Raw genomic sequence first — 16,061 nt, 5'->3', positions numbered from 1 at the left:
GGACAGCTGTTTTGCCTCCAGCTAAGCCCCGCCCACCAACAAACATCACACTGTTTACTAACAGTAAAAGTTTCCATAGAATCATATGACTCAAACGTGTTCATGAGGAGTTCACAGTTCCTCCCACCTCGACTTTATTTAAACATTCAAAGTGCCCAAACTTTATCGTCCTGGTGATCGATACATCAGTGATGATGATGATGATGATGATGATGATGAAGAAGGTGTGTTAGCATGTTGGACATGTTTCATTTAGAACGCTGACGCTGTAGCTGAACAGGAAACAGAAGGCGGGTCTTCCTGCTCCACTGTAATGTGACTGACTGACCAATCAGCTTGTAGTGCTAACCCTTAGCATGTTGCTAACTGTGTGCAGCTAAAAGACTCTGAGAGGAACTCGTGTTTGTGAACTTTGGTTCCACATCAGGCTGCGTGCAACCTCATAGCCCTGATGTCTGTCTCTCTGTCTCTGTCTCTCTTGTCTGTCTGTCTGTCTGTCTGTCTGTCCACATGTCCATCGTTGTGACTGTGCTCCTCTTCCTCAGCAGGCGTCGAACAGCCAACTCCTTCAGCACGTCACCTGAAAACACTGAGGCCCCCTCAGGAGTGTGTGCGGAGGTTCGAGTCCCCTCAACAGCTCTCCACGTGTTTGTGAGTAACCAGTGGACTCAGTGATTGGTGGACTGGGAGACCAGCTGATTGGTGACATCATCAGTAACCTGGGGTGGGGTTAAACAGGAAACATTACCAGCTGGTATTATTCGGGTTTTTCTGTTCGAGCGTCTGATACCTGGACGTCTCTTTCCCCGGGTGTCTGTTGTTGCATGTTTCCCAGATGTAACCTTATTGGTCAGTGATGAGCAGTAAAAGGTCTGATTACCCACAATCCTCTCCTGCTGCCCTCTGGCTCCCAGCAGCCTCTTCTCTGTGCTCCCATCATGCTCTAGTGATGCACTGATGGTTCCAGGAGCTGCTGACAGACAGACAGGAAGTGACATCACAGCCTGAGTCTGTACAGAGACCCTACAGGCTCAGTGTGATGTCATCCAACAGAACCAATCAGGATAGAGCATTGGGCTGAGGAAGAGGAGGGAGCTGATCTCAAGTTTTCAACCTGAGGCCAGACAAAGACACACAGATGTTTTTATTGGCTCGGCGTCAAACCCTGACTGTGTGTGTGTGTGTGTGTGTGTGTGTGTGTGTGTTCAGGAAGCTCACGACGGTGAGGTGAACGCAGTGAGGTTCAGCCCCGGCTCTCGTCTCCTAGCAACGGGAGGGATGGACCGCAGGGTGAAGCTGTGGGAGGTGGTGGCCGGTGAGTGGAGGGTGGAAACAGGAAGTAGCTTCAGACTGGTGTTGGTCTGACAGCAGGTTGATCCTTTAAATACTTTATTATTAATGTCTTTTATTGTTTTTATAATTAGTCGTTTTCTAAGTTCAAATGTCTCAACATGACAAAAATGTCATTTATCACAGTTATTTATTATTCTTTAATATATGGTCCAACAGAAGGGGGTGCTGTGAGGGTCGACCAATCCTAACTGCAGACACTGTTTATTACTGCTGGTTTCTGACTGTCAGGACTTTAAATCACATCTTAAAACTGTCTCAGGTTGAACTTAACTTTGTCCTCATGTTTCTTCTGTCTCCTTTGAACTCTGAACTTACTGTTATATTTATTATTATTCGTGTGTGTGTGTGTGTGTGTGTGTGTGTGTGTGTGTGTGTGTGTGTGCGCGCAGGTCGCTGTGAGCCTAAAGGAGCTCTGACTGGCAGTAACGCTGGAATCACCAGCATTGAGTTCGACAGCGCTGTAAGTGTTTTACCTCCTGGTCGGTCAGATGGACGCGTGGACGTCCAAAGATAATTAGTTTTTTTATTAACACATATTCTTACATGAAGACAGAATGTTTGGTTCTTTAACACACATCTGTGCTTGTGTTTCAGTCTCACTGTGTTAAAGTTCAGCACCATGTGCGTCCAGATGATAAATGTGGGAATGTTTGGTTTATGTTTCCTCCAGAGCTGCAGCTGACTGTTATTACTCATTAATCTGCACTTATTTTCATGCCTCATCAATAAGTCTGTAAAAAAAACACTATTCACAGGTTATTTATACTGTGAGAAGTTAAATTTGGTCATTTTATCATTTTAAGTAAAATACTGAATAAAGAGTTTTTTTGGTCAAACAAGCTGAATTAAAGCACAGACTAAAAACTTCAGTCGGAAAACTGATAAAACAAAATGTACAATCTCAAATACTGAAAGTAACAGACAGGAGTATCGTTTATCTTTGACTGTAAAAGTCTCAGGATACCTGAACTGTCCTCACTTATAAATACATGTAATGATCAAACACATCACACCTGTTGGGTTAATAATATTTTATTGGGTTCATATATTTGTTTTGTGTCTTTAGGGATCGTACCTGTTGGGTTCATATATTTGTTTTGTGTCTTTAGGGATCGTACCTGTTGGGTTCATATATTTGTTTTGTGTCTTTAGGGATCGTACCTGTTGGGTTCATATATTTGTTTTGTGTCTTTAGGGATCGTACCTGTTGGGTTCATATTTGTTTTGTGTCTTTAGGGATCGTACCTGTTGGGTTCATATATTTGTTTTGTGTCTTTAGGGATCGTACCTGTTGGGTTCATATTTGTTTTGTGTCTTTAGGGATCGTACCTGTTGGGTTCATATTTGTTTTGTGTCTTTAGGGATCGTACCTGTTGGGTTCATATATTTGTTTTGTGTCTTTAGGGATCGTACCTGTTGGGTTCATATATTTGTTTTGTGTCTTTAGGGATCGTACCTGTTGGGTTCATATATTTGTTTTGTGTCTTTAGGGATCGTACCTGTTGGGTTCATATATTTGTTTTGTGTCTTTAGTGATCTTACCTGTTGGGTTCATATATTTGTTTTGTGTCTTTAGGGATCGTACCTGTTGGGTTCATATATTTGTTTTGTGTCTTTAGGGATCGTACCTGTTGGGTTCATATATTTGTTTTGTGTCTTTAGGGATCGTACCTGTTGGGTTCATATTTGTTTTGTGTCTTTAGGGATCGTACCTGTTGGGTTCATATATTTGTTTTGTGTCTTTAGGGATCGTACCTGTTGGGTTCATATATTTGTTTTGTGTCTTTAGGGATCGTACCTGTTGTGTTCATATATTTGTTTTGTGTCTTTAGGGATCGTACCTGTTGGGTTCATATATTTGTTTTGTGTCTTTAGGGATCGTACCTGTTGGGTTCATATATTTGTTTTGTGTCTTTAGGGATCTTACCTGTTGGGTTCATATTTGTTTTGTGTCTTTAGGGATCGTACCTGTTGGGTTCATATATTTGTTTTGTGTCTTTAGGGATCGTACCTGTTGGGTTCATATTTGTTTTGTGTCTTTAGGGATCGTACCTGTTGGGTTCATATATTTGTTTTGTGTCTTTAGGGATCTTACCTGTTGGGTTCATATTTGTTTTGTGTCTTTAGGGATCGTACCTGTTGGGTTCATATATTTGTTTTTTGTCTTTATGGATCTTAACTGTTGGGTTCTTTTTTGTTTTTTGTCTTTATGGTTATTTCCTGTTGGGTTCATATATTTGTTTTGTGTCTTTAGGGATCGTACCTGTTGGGTTCATATATTTGTTTTGTGTCTTTAGGGATCGTACCTGTTGGGTTCATATTTGTTTTGTGTCTTTAGGGATCGTACCTGTTGTGTTCATATATTTGTTTTGTGTCTTTAGGGATCGTACCTGTTGGGTTCATATTTGTTTTGTGTCTTTAGGGATCGTACCTGTTGTGTTCATATATTTGTTTTGTGTCTTTAGGGATCGTACCTGCTGGGTTCATATTTGTTTTGTGTCTTTAGGGATCGTACCTGCTGGCAGCGTCAAACGACTTTGCCAGTCGTATCTGGACTGTGGATGACTACAGACTGAGGGTGAGTCTTTACAGCTCTCACCTCACACTACATCATGATGAGACACTGATCAGTCTTTACCTGTCTGACAGGTGTCCTGTTCGATCAGCAGTGTTTCATTTATACGAGTTATATTTATTTATACGTATATATGTGAGCTAGGGTTAGGGTTAGACGACAGATAACTTACCGTCAGTCTTCTGGTCAGTGATGTGATGTAAAAGGTCTGAACCTCAGGTTCCCCTGTGTTGGCCATTTTGGCTCCCAGCAGCCCCTGCTCTGTGCTCCCATCGTGCTCTAGTGATGCAGTGATGGTCCCAGGGGCTGCTGACAGACAGGAAGTGACATCACAGTCTGAGTCTGTACAGAGACCCTACAGGCTCAGTGTGATGATGAGTCACATCCAACAGAACCAATCAGCATGGAGCGTGAGGCTGATGAGGCGGGGCCTGAGTGCTGATCTCATTTTTCTGCTGAGACCATAAAGACATGACACATCTTCATCATGTGACATCACAAGACATTATTATAAGTTCATTAAAACTTAATCACCACAGCACTTTAAAGTATCAATGATAACAGTTATCTCAAGGCAACTGAATCAAACGCAACTGGACTTGGTTTTGTCTTAGAAGTAGTTTCACCTCTTATCCAAGAGGCTTCATCAGTTCATGCTTGTCTGACTAGGCTGGAACTAGTCTGACAAACTGGTGTGTAACCACCCAGGTATTTAACCTCTGGGGAGGTCTTCACAAGGCCAGTGATGTCACTGGTTGAATGAACACCTGGATGAATGAGAATATCCACAGGCATCATAACAGTTGTGTTAGACTGTAACACACCAATAGACAACATGTCCGGTGTACGTCAGTTGTATATCTGTGTGTCCCTCCAGCACACCTTGACAGGTCACAGCGGGAAGGTGCTGTCAGCTCGATTCCTATTGGACAACACTCGAATCGTCTCCGGGAGCTACGATCGAACACTCAAACTGTGGGACCTTCGCAACAAAGTCTGTACGTGATTGGACAGTTGTCAGGGACAGGTGGTCAACAGTCTCAGTCCGCTCAGCTCATCCCGTCATCCCCTGCTGTCTCACCTGTGCAGGTACCAAGACGGTGTTCGCTGGTTCCAGCTGTAATGACATCGTGTGCACGGAGCAGTGCGTCATGAGCGGACACTTTGACAAGAAAGTTCGATTCTGGGACATCAGGTACTTTTTATTACTCAGTCTGAGAGGGGGACAGGTGGGGTTGGACAAGTGAAGACGACAAGCAGAAGATTTCTGTCCTTAGTTTGAGAGTGAGGACAGCTGGGGTTGGACAGGTGTGGACGTTTTGACTGTCCTCTCTGTGTTTATTAATATTTCACGCATTGATGTTTTCAGGACTGAATGAGTTCTGTAGGTTTTGTAGGAACTGATGGTGTCATGGCGTCTGTGTGTCAGAGCGGAGAGTATAGTGAAGGAACTGGAGCTGCTGGGCAGAGTCACATCTCTGGACCTGAACCACGACCGCTCCGAGCTGCTCACCTGCTCTAGAGACGACCTGGTGAAGATCATCGACCTGCGCACCAACGCCGTCAGACAGACCTTCAGGTGAGTCGATAGTGAGACGGTTATACAGGAGGAGGAGTCAGATCAGAGTCCTGCTGACATCTCAAACACTCAAGACTTCCTGTTTCTTCTTCTATTTAAAGTCGATGATGAAAACAAATTATTACTCTGTGTGTGTGTGTGTGTGTGTGTGTGTGTGTGTGTGTGTATAGTGCTCAGGGTTTCAAGTGTGGAGCCGACTGGACCAGAGTCACCTTCAGGTGGGTCCAACACTCATTAGTTTCCTTGTTTAGGGGGCGTGTCAGAGAGTTTACAGTCTGCAGATATCGTCACTGTGGAGTGTTCGTAAACTCATCGTGTATACACACATATACACGCATATATATGTATATGTGTGTAAAATAAAAAGAACAAATATGAATTAATTCTGATCAATTGTATTTTAATGATGATGATGATAATAATAATAATAATAATAATAATAATAATAATAATAGTAATAATAATATTTTGGTCCTGTATTTTGGTCTTTACTCAGTCACTGTTAAACTTCCTGTCAGTGACACTTCCTGTTTCACATTAAAAGCCTCCTGATAATGGGAGGGATTTATTTTAGTCAGCTCAGTTTTTGATTGTTTGTTTGTTTGTTGTGTTCAGTCCTGATGGCAGCTACGTGGCCGGAGGATCAGCTGACGGAGCTCTGTACATCTGGAATGTTGTGACGGGGAAAGTGGACCGGACTCTGGACCGCAACCATAAGTAAGAAACCAAAACCTCGTTATGTACGTGGAACACACCTCGTAACATAGGTGGAACACATCTCGTTATATACATGGAACACACCTCGTAACATAGGTGGAACACATTTCGTTATATACATGGAACACACCTCGTTATATATGTGGAACACACCTCGTTATATATGTGGAACACACCTCGTAACATAGGTGGAACACACCTTGTAACATAGTGGAACACATCTCGTTATATACATGGAACACACCTCGTTATATACATGGAACACACCTCATTATATACGTGGAACACACCTCATTATATACGTGGAACACACCTCGTAACATAGGTGGAACACACCTTGTAACATAGGTGGAACACTGATCTACTTTTGGAGACTTTAGGGACCACGAGTAACCCTGCGTTCTCAGAGCACAGTGTTCTGGTGGGATAATAAGGCACTATGAGCTCTCTAAGATATGACGGAGCTTGTCCATTTAGAGCTTTATAAGTTAACAGTAGGATTTTAAATTCAATTCTGGATTTTACAGGGAGCCAGTGCAGAGAAGCTAAAACAGGAGAGATATGATCTCGTTTCTTAGTTCCTGTTAGTACACGTGCTGCTGCATTCTGAATTAGCTGGAGAGTTTTTAAGGACTTACTAGAGCTACCTGATAATAGAGAGTTACAGTAATCCAGCCTTGAGGTAACAAAAGCGTGGACCAATTTTTCTGCATCTTTTCGGGTCAGGATAGGCCTAATTTTCACAATATTACGCAGATGAAAAAATGCAGTCCGTGAGGTTTGTTTTAAATGAGAATTAAAAGACAAATCTTGATCAAATATTACTCCGAGGTTTCTTACGGTAGTGCTAGAGGCCAGAGCAATGCCATCTAGAGAAACTATGTCATCAGATAAAGAGTCTCTGAGTTGTTTGGGGCCAAGAACAATAACTTCACTTTTGTCTGAATTTAACATCAGGAAATTGGTGCTCATCCAAGTTTTTATGTCTTTAAGGCAGTTATGGAGTTTAGTTAATTGATTACTTTCTTCTGGCTTCATCAATGAATACAACTGAGTATCATCCGCATAACAATGGAAATTTATAGAGTGATTTCTAATGATGTTACCTAAAGGAAGCATATATAGGGTAAACAGGATTGGTCCGAGCACAGAACCTTGCGGAACTCCAAAACAAACTTTATTATATTTCATTATGAACGTGAACAAACTGAAAACGATCAGATAAATAAGATTTAAACCAGCTCAGTGCAGAACCTTTTAGGCCAATTAAGTGATCCAGTCTCTGCAGTAGAATTTGATGGTCAATTGTGTCAAACGCCGCACTAAGATCTAATAAAACAAGTACAGAGACGAGTCCTTTGTCTGAAGCAATCAGAAGGTCATTTGTAATTTTAACTAGTGCTGTCTCAGTGCTATGATGCACTCTAAATCCTGACTGAAATTCCTCAAATAGATTATTATCATGGAGAAAATCACACAGCTGGTCTGCGACTACTTTCTCAAGGATCTTTGACATAAAGGGAAGATTAGATATTGGTCTATAGTTGGCTAACACCTCTGGATCCAGGGAGGGCTTTTTTAGTAGAGGTTTAATTACAGCTACCTTAAAAGACTGTGGTACATAGCCTGTTAATAAGGATATATTGATCATATCTAATATATGAGTGTTAACTAAAGGAAAGACCTCCTTAAGTAGCCTAGTTGGGATGGGGTCTAAGAGACACGTTGATGATTTGGATGAAGAAATCACTGCAGTTAATTCTTGAAGAGAAATTGGGGAGAAGCAATCTAAATATATATTAGGTCTTACAGCTGTGTTTGAGGTTAGATAGGTACTATCTGAGGACAGGAGGTCATGAATTTTGCCTCTAATAGTTAGAATTTTGTCATTAAAAAAGCTCATAAAATCATTACTGCTAAGGGCTAAAGGAATACAAGGCTCAATAGAGCTGTGACTCTCAGTCAGCCTGGCTATAGTGCTGAAAAGAAACCTGGGGTTGTTCTTATTGTCTTCTATTAATGCTGAGAAATAGTTTGCTCTGGCATTGCGGAGGCCCCTCTTATAAGTTTTGAGACTGTCTGTCCAGATTAAACGAGATTCTTCCAGTTTGGTTAATCGCCAGTTCCTTTCAAATTTTCGCGATATTTGTTTTAACTTACGGGTTTGAGAGTTATACCAAGGAGCGAACTTTCTTTGCTTTGTTAACTTCTTTTTAAGAGGAGCTACAGAGTCGAGTGTTGTTCGCAGCGAGCCTACGGCGCTATCGACAAAATGATCAAAGTCGGCACGGGAAACCTCTGTTACTGAGGGACTTGGTATTGAATTTAACGACGGAGTAATCTTTTCCTTAAATTTTGCAACAGCACTATCTGATAAACATCTAGGATAGTAACTGTTGCTGAGTGGCGTGTAATCGAGTAAAAAGAAATCAAAAGTAATCAGATAATGATCCGATAGCGTGGGATTCTGTGGAAAGACTTTTAGGTTATCAATTTCAATTCCATACGTCAGAACTAGATCGATGGTATGGTTAAAACAATGAGTGGGTTCATGTACACCCTGACTGAAGCCAATGGAGTCTAATAATGAGATAAACGCGGTAGCCAGGGAGTCATTATCAACGTCGACATGAATGTTAAAATCGCCTACAATAATAACTATCTGATTTAAGAACTAAACTGGATAAAAACTCTGAGAATTCAGATACAAATTCAGAATACGGGCCAGGAGCACGGTACACTATAACAAATAAAAGTGGCTGCGAGGTTTTCCAGGTTGGATGTAAAAGACTAAAAACGAGGCTTTCAAATGAATTATAATCTAGTTTAGGTTTAGAGCTGATTAACAGGCTAGAGTTAAAAATGGCTGCAACTCCCCCTCCTCGGCCGCTGCCTCGAGGAATGTGGGTATTACTATGACTGGGAGGAGTGGACTCATTTAGACTAACATATTCATCTGGACACAGCCAGGTTTCAGTGAGACTGAGTAAATCAATATGATTATCTGATATTAATTCGTTTACTAACACTGCTTTAGACGATAGAGACCTGATATTCAACAGTCCGCATTTAATTCTCCTGTTTTGTCTTTCTGTCACAGAAGAGGTTTTAATTTTTATGAGGTTGTTATGCACAACTCCTCTTTGTTTAATTTTAGATTTAAATAATTTAGGTGGTCGGGGGACAGACACCGTTTGTATAAAACTATGAAAACTATGGCTGGGTAACTGCACTAGAAGCTCAGAGAGGCGTATAGGACTGCGACTCTGAGTCCTGGTCTCAACTCTGGGTTGTCAGGGATTTAAATTACTAATAAAGTTTGCCAGGTTCCTAGAAATGAGAGCAGCTCCATCCAAAGTGGGATGAATGCCGTCTCTCCTAATAAGACCAGGTTTTCCCCAGAAAGTTTGCCAATTATTAACGAAACCCACATCATTTGCTGGACACCACCTGGACAGCCAGCGGTTAAATGATGACATGCGGCTAAACATGTCATCACTGGTCAGATTTGGGAGGGGTCTAGAGAAAACTACGGAGTCTGACATCGTTTTTGCATATTCACACACCGAAGCAATATTAATTTTAGTGACCTCCGATTGGCGTAACCGGGTGTCATTGCCGCCGACGTGAATAACAATCTTACTGAATCTACGTTTAGCTTTACCAGCAGTTTTAAATTTGATTCAATGTCGCCCGCTCTGGCCCCAGGGATACATTTGACTATGGCCGCTGGTGTTGCTAACTTCACGTTCCTCAGAATAGAGCTGCCAATAACCAGAGTTTTATCCTCAGCAGGTGTGTTGCTGAGTGGGGAAAAGCGGTTGGAAACGTGAACAGGCTGGTGGTGAGCCGTGGGCTTCGGCTTGGAGCTGTGCTTCTGGCGGACCGTGACCCAACCTCCCGGCTGAACGGGAGTTACTGGAGGACAGTTAGCAGAGGCTAAGGCTGTGCTATGTGGCTCCGCACCGGCTACAGGGGACTGGCTAACTACCGCAGCTACTGAATGGTTTTCCATGGTGCGGAGCCGCGCTTCTAATTCACTAAGCCTCGCCTCCAACGCAGCAAATAAGCTGCACTTGTTACAATTACCACTGTCGCTAAAGGAGGCAGAGGCATAACTGAACATTTGACACACCGAGCAAGAAAGAGCAGAGGGAGAAGCCATCGCTAACTGTAAAGCTAATGTAGCTACCAAGGCTGGTAACGTGCAAACAACAGCTAAGAGATTAGCGAGAAAGTCGTAGAAAGGAGGAGAGCTATAAGTGCTTAAACAGAACCAGTGTGGGTTAAGACTTGAAGTAGACGTTAAAGCAACGTTAAAGCACCTGAAGTGAGAAAGCAGAAAGCAGGCTAGTAGAATTCACCAGAGCAGCACAGAGACGCTGTCACAGAAACACTGGAAATGACACAACTTGCTTACCGCAATACGTCAGCCGAATCGAATAAACACACCTCGTTATATACATGGAACACACCTCGTTATATATGTGGAACACACCTCGTAACATAGGTGGAACACACCTCGTTATATACGTGGAACACACCTCGTTATATATGCATGTGCTCACATGTTGATCATCTGTTTTATTGTCCTTCCTGCAGCTCTGCCATCAACTCAGTGTCGTGGTCGCCGTCGGGAGCGTACGTCGCCAGTGTGGAGAAAGGCAGCAAGGCCATCCTGTGGTCGGACATGTGACTGGCTGAGGGACCTGCTGCTGCTGCTGATGATGATCATGATGATGATGATGATGAAGGGACTGTGGACAGGTGGAGACAGAGAGGACGATGAAGGGTGTGACGGACTCCTTGTTGTTGAACTCAGACAGACTGATGGGGACTGAGTGGACTCTGCCGTCACGTTTACGTTTTAGAGCTTTTAACAAACTGCCGTCTTCATCCAGCCGGAGGTGAAAGGGTTAATAATAAAGTCTTCATGTCCAGCCCGAGGTGTCTGTCTGTCTGTCTGTCTTACCTAAATCACATCTGCACCGTCACTTCCTGTTTACTTCCTGTTGTGTGTCTGAAGGTTCCTGATGCGTCCAGCAGGTGTCTCTGTCACACAGGTGTGATGATGTCACATCCTGGCCTGCAGCTCTGAGGATGGACCAGTCACTGAAGGGTTAGAATCATCACAACACAATCATAAAAAAGAGTCAGTATGAAGGCACTGTTGGCTGCTCAGAGGAAACACTTAAAACAAACAGGATGTTCAACAAACAAACAAACAGATGTTCAACAAACAAACAAACAAGCAGGATGTTCAACAAACAGGATGTTCAACAAACAGGATGTTCAACAAACAAACAGGATGTTCAAGGATTATAAAGGACGACAAAATAAAAACATCAAACAAAAAGTCTTAAAGCTGTAGAATCTCTTATCTTAAATTAAAGCCTTCATTGATTTTATAATGTCTCATATCGTATAATCCCACATGTGACAGAGGATTTTTGAATGTTTTTCTTGATGTTGTGTTTTTGAACCTTAACAGCTTTTTTCTTATTTTTCAAAATATAATTTACCAAACGCCTCTCAGAATTATATCACTGACTAATCATATTTTATGTTTTTTTTTTAATATTTTGCAAAGTCGTCTCTGACACTGAAAAAACTTTTATTTCCCTCAGTAATGTTTATTTAAAAACTGCTCTTTATTCAGAGTGGCATTAAAAATCTGAGAACAAACTGAAAAGTTTCAGACGAACAGAATTATAAGAAATAATCAGTATGAAACATGTAAATAAAATAAAATATAAATGTGCCTCATGTTAAAGTGTTTCAACACGTCAGGACTGAAGATACTGAAAATATAAAAATATATAATCACTTTGCTCAGGCTGAACAATATATTCCTCAAAAACTTGGTCCCTTAACTTAAGTCACCAGAGTTTAGTGTGATTAATAAACTAAACAAAAATAAACTTTAAAGTTCTCAGTTGAGAGAGAGAGAGAGAGAGAGAGAGCGCTGATGTCAGTAGACAGACTGCTGAGTCAGACTGACAAACTTAATCGGCTCAGCAGAGACACAAACACGTCTGTTGATGGGACACTCACACTGTCAGACTCACATCAATCATTATTGATTATTAATAATGTGAACACACTCAAACTTAATTAAAAGCTGAAAATCAAAGAAATCTGATCAACAGCTTTAGACCTCACAAAACACCTTAAGTTTTCAAGGTTTTACTTAAAAGCCTTAAATCTAAAAATTACCCTTAAGTTTTCCTTAAAATTCAACCTAGGAATTTAAGTTTTTTTCCTGATTTCGATCTTATAATTAAGGGAGCCTTCGAAGTTAGTTTAACTAAAAACATTCTTAAAGACCAAGTTAAGGTTTTCCCTTAAGTTATAATTCGAAGGAAAACTTACGGAGAACACTTGAGAATTTAAGGATCTCCTTGTCTATAATTAAGGAATCCCTTAAATGTAGTTTAACCATTGTATAAAGACCTTAGATATCACAAGCACAGACAAGTGGTCATCATGGTAACAGTCGAATATTACTGCTGTAAAATGTTCGATTGCACTAAATGGCTGAACATTTTCCCTTAGCTAAGGAAACCTAAGGGATTCTGTACAGCATCCTTCAGTAAGTCCCTCAGCTAAGGAGAAATTAAGCCTTAAGTGTCATAGCTAAGGAGAAAACTGACCGTTGTCATGATGAAGAGTTAAAATGTTTCTACTTTCTTGTCTTCATCGCAGCAGATCTTTGTCTCTATACAGATATCGTCAGCTCACCTCCACATGCGGCAACAGTTCTGTAACTGACCTCCTGAAGAGGGGCAGGTGCTGGGTGGGTGTGGGGAGACTCACGAGCCCTGGGCCGAGCACCACCGTGTTGAAACTGTGTAGAAGCCGTGTCGGAGCTGTGTAGAAGCTTTGTCGCAGCTGTGTAGAAGCTTTGTCGCAGCTGTGTCGAAGCCGTGTCGGAGCTGTGTAGAAGCTTTGTCGCAGCTGTGTCGAAGCTGTGTCGGAGCTGTGTAGAAGCTATGACAGAGCTATGTTGTAGCTGTGTCGAAGCTATGACGGGGCTATGTTGTAGCTGTGTCGAAGCTATGACGGAGCTATGTCGAAGCTATGTCGAAGCCGTGTCGGAGCTGTGTAGAAGCTATGACGGAGCTATGTTGTAGCTGTGTTGTAGCTGTGTCGAAGCTATGACGGAGCTATGTTGTAGCTGTGTCGTAGCTGTGTAGAAGCTATGACGGAGCTGTGTCAAAGCTATGTCGGAGCTGTGTCGAAGCCGTGTCGGAGCTGTGTAGAAGTTTTGTCGCAGCCGTGTCGAAGCCGTGTCGGAGCTGTGTAGAAGCTATGTCGGAGCCGGGTAGAAGCTTTGTCGCAGCTGTGTCGAAGCCGTGTCAGAGCTGTGTAGAAGCTATGACGGAGCTATGTAGAAGCTATGATGGAGCTTTGTAGAAGCCGTGTCGGAACTGTGTAGAAGCTATAACGGAGCTGTGTAGAAGCTATAACGGAGCTGTGTAGAAGCTGTGTCGGAGCTGTGTAGAAGCCATGACGGAGCTGTGTCGGAGCTGTGTAGAAGCTGTGTCGGAGCTGTGTAGAAGCTATGACGGAGCTTTGTAGAAGCTGTGTCGGAGCTTTGTTGAAGCTATGTCGTAGCTATGTTGTAGCTGTGTCGTAGCTGTGCAGAAGCTATGACGGAGCTGTGTAGAAGCTGTGTCGAAGCTATGTCGTAGCTGTGTAGAAGCTGTGTAGAAGCTATGACTGAGCTGTGTAGAAGCTGTGTAGAAGCTATGACTGAGCTGTGTAGAAGCTGTGTCGGAGCTGTATAGAAGCTATGATGGAGCTTTGTAGAAGCTGTGTTGAAGCTATATTGTAGCTATGTTGTAGCTGTGTAGAAGCTATGACTGAGCTGTGTAGAAGCTGTGTCGAAGCTGTGTAGAAGTTGTGTAGAAGCTGTGACGGAGCTGTATAGAAGCTATGACGGAATTGTGTAGCAGCCGTGTCGGAGCTGTGTCGGAGCTGTGTAGAAGCTATGACAGAGCTGTGTTGAAGCTATGTTGTAGCTATGTTGTAGCTGTGTAGAAGCTATGACAGAGCTGTGTCGAAGCTATGCTGTAGCTGTGTCGGAGCTGTGTAGAAGCTATGACTGAGCTGTGTAGAAGCTGTGTCGGAGCTGTGTAGAAGCTATGACGGAGCTGTGTCGGAGCTGTGTAGAAGCTGTGTAGAAGCTGTGTCGGAGCTCTGTAGAAGCTATGACAGAGTTGTGTCGAAGCTATGTCGCCTTGTTGTGACTGAGTTGCTTAGAGCAGGTCTCTTGACTGGTGTTGATTTTTATGCACCTAACAGCAGTTTGGAGTACCTGGCCTTCATGGAGTCATTGGGAGGTGTCCTGGAAGCGGTGCTGGCTGGGGACTCAACTGGGGGACTTTGACGCTCATGTGGGCAATGACGGAGATGGTGTTTTGTTATTGGACTTCTGTGTCAGTCATGGCTCGGCCATAATGAACACCATGTTTGAGCACGAGAGGTTCCTGAGTGTACCTGGTACCAGAACACTGTAGTCAAAGATCAGTGATCGACTTTATGGTAATATCTTCAGATCCGCGGCTGTATGTCTCAGACACTCGGGTGAAGAGAGGAGTAGAGCTGTCAGCTGATCACCACCCGGTGGTGAGTTGGATCAGTTGGCGGGGGAGGCTGCAGGACGTAGCTGGTAAACCCAAACGGTGTTGGACTTATCAAGCATTTATTGAGAGCCTTGTGTGTTTTTCTTTTATTTGCTGGTTTCATTGTCTTTCAGTTAAAGACAGAAACATCCTGACCAGTACTGTTAAGTCCTGCTCTAAGATTATCGGAGTGAAATTACGAGGCTTAAGTTCCTTCTGCAACCAGCAAATCCTCCAAAAAGCAGGGTGCATTTTAGCCTCCCCGACTCATGTTCTTGCAAGTGAATTCTCTCTGTTGCCTTCAGGATGCCACTATCCTACCTGTGTGTAAAACAAAATCTTTTTTTTTTCTTTTTTTTTAGGCTATCATAGGCTCTTTCATATGATGTTGTCTGATGTCTGATGTACTTATTATTTATTGTGTGCCATGTAGGCTACATGTATCACAACAACCTGCTGCTCATAACTAATTGCCCCTTGTGGGATTAATAAAGTTGTTTGAATTGAATTGAATTGAATTGAATTGAAATGAATTGACTGTCTTGGTTGACAGGCCTTGTCAGTGTCATGTGGAGGTCAGGTGCAATGCCTGTGGAGTGGCAGACCAGGGTAGTGGTTCCCATTTTTAAAAAAGGGGACCGGAGGGTGTGCTCCAGTTATCAAGGTATCACACTGCTCAGCCTCTCTGGGAGAGTTCACTCCGGCGTGCTGGACAGGAGGTTCTCACTGACTGTCAAACCTGAGTTTCAGGAGGAGCGATAGTGACTCCATCCTGGTGGTGGAACAGTGGAGCAGCTCTTTACCGTCGCAGGGCTGCTGGAGGGGTCGTGTGAGTTAGTCTGTCCAGCCTCTATGTGTTTGTAGACTTGGAGAAGGGTTACGACCCTGTTCCATGGGGAGTCTTTTGGGGGTACTGTGCACATATGGGGTACCAGGGTTGCTTCCACAAGCCATCTGGTCCCTGTCTGACCACAGTGAGATCTGTGTCTGTACACTCAGTGTAAGGTCAGACATGTTGTCAATGGTAGAGGTGTAACGGTATGAAAATTTCATATTAACAATTATGGCAGTATTGTTTAAATCAATTTTATTTCAATTTTATTTATGAAGCTCAATATCACAAATCACAATTTGCCTCACAGGGCTTTACAGCATACGACATCCCTCTGTCCTTATGACCCTCACAGCTGATCAGGAAAAACTCCCCAAA

At 42.8% G+C, this 16,061-nt stretch overlaps 1 protein-coding gene, 1 long non-coding RNA gene and 2 other non-coding genes across 12 annotated transcripts in view; 3 read left to right on the top strand and 1 right to left on the bottom strand.

Annotated features, from left to right (window-relative positions):
* Positions 1 to 15,359, top strand: part of LOC125888586 (autophagy-related protein 16-1-like) — a 37,037-nt gene extending 21,678 nt beyond the window's left edge. For 3 of the 7 annotated variants that reach the window (XM_049576008.1, XM_049576005.1, XM_049576003.1), the window contains 9 exons: positions 1,210 to 1,315; positions 1,743 to 1,813; positions 3,860 to 3,931; positions 4,806 to 4,926; positions 5,018 to 5,123; positions 5,358 to 5,507; positions 5,678 to 5,725; positions 6,123 to 6,224; positions 10,827 to 15,359. In XM_049576008.1, coding sequence (XP_049431965.1) covers positions 1,210 to 1,315; positions 1,743 to 1,813; positions 3,860 to 3,931; positions 4,806 to 4,926; positions 5,018 to 5,123; positions 5,358 to 5,507; positions 5,678 to 5,725; positions 6,123 to 6,224; positions 10,827 to 10,920 — 870 coding nt within the window. In that variant the 3' untranslated portion in view covers positions 10,921 to 15,359. Of the gene's footprint in view, positions 1 to 545; positions 652 to 1,209; positions 1,316 to 1,742; positions 1,814 to 3,859; positions 3,932 to 4,805; positions 4,927 to 5,017; positions 5,124 to 5,357; positions 5,508 to 5,677; positions 5,726 to 6,122; positions 6,225 to 10,826 lie in introns of all 7 variants that reach the window. The other 4 variants (XM_049576009.1, XM_049576004.1, XM_049576006.1 and 1 more) reach the window with 2 other exon arrangements.
* On the top strand, positions 849 to 1,122 carry LOC125889584 (small Cajal body-specific RNA 6). Its single transcript, XR_007449474.1, has one exon. It is a non-coding gene; the product is annotated as a small Cajal body-specific RNA 6 (non-coding RNA).
* LOC125888602 (uncharacterized) lies at positions 2,538 to 3,853 on the bottom strand. 3 transcript variants are annotated; one of them, XR_007449342.1, is made up of 3 exons: positions 3,617 to 3,853; positions 2,939 to 3,364; positions 2,538 to 2,682 (listed from the first exon to the last, which is right to left on the bottom strand). It is a non-coding gene; the product is annotated as an uncharacterized LOC125888602 (long non-coding RNA). The 3 variants fall into 3 exon arrangements; XR_007449344.1 differs by having other exon boundaries at positions 2,538 to 2,766; positions 3,025 to 3,364; XR_007449343.1 differs by having other exon boundaries at positions 2,553 to 2,682; positions 2,982 to 3,364.
* On the top strand, positions 4,113 to 4,391 carry LOC125889585 (small Cajal body-specific RNA 6). The gene has a single exon (XR_007449475.1). It is a non-coding gene; the product is annotated as a small Cajal body-specific RNA 6 (non-coding RNA).
* Positions 15,360 to 16,061: the final 702 nt, after the last annotated feature.

The sequence above is a fragment of the Epinephelus fuscoguttatus genome, linkage group LG5 (assembly GCF_011397635.1).
Source record: "Epinephelus fuscoguttatus linkage group LG5, E.fuscoguttatus.final_Chr_v1".
Lineage (NCBI taxonomy): Eukaryota > Metazoa > Chordata > Actinopteri > Perciformes > Serranidae > Epinephelus > Epinephelus fuscoguttatus.
The sequence above is the reverse complement of the archived record's forward strand: the minus strand, read 5'-3'. Positions and strand labels throughout refer to the sequence as shown.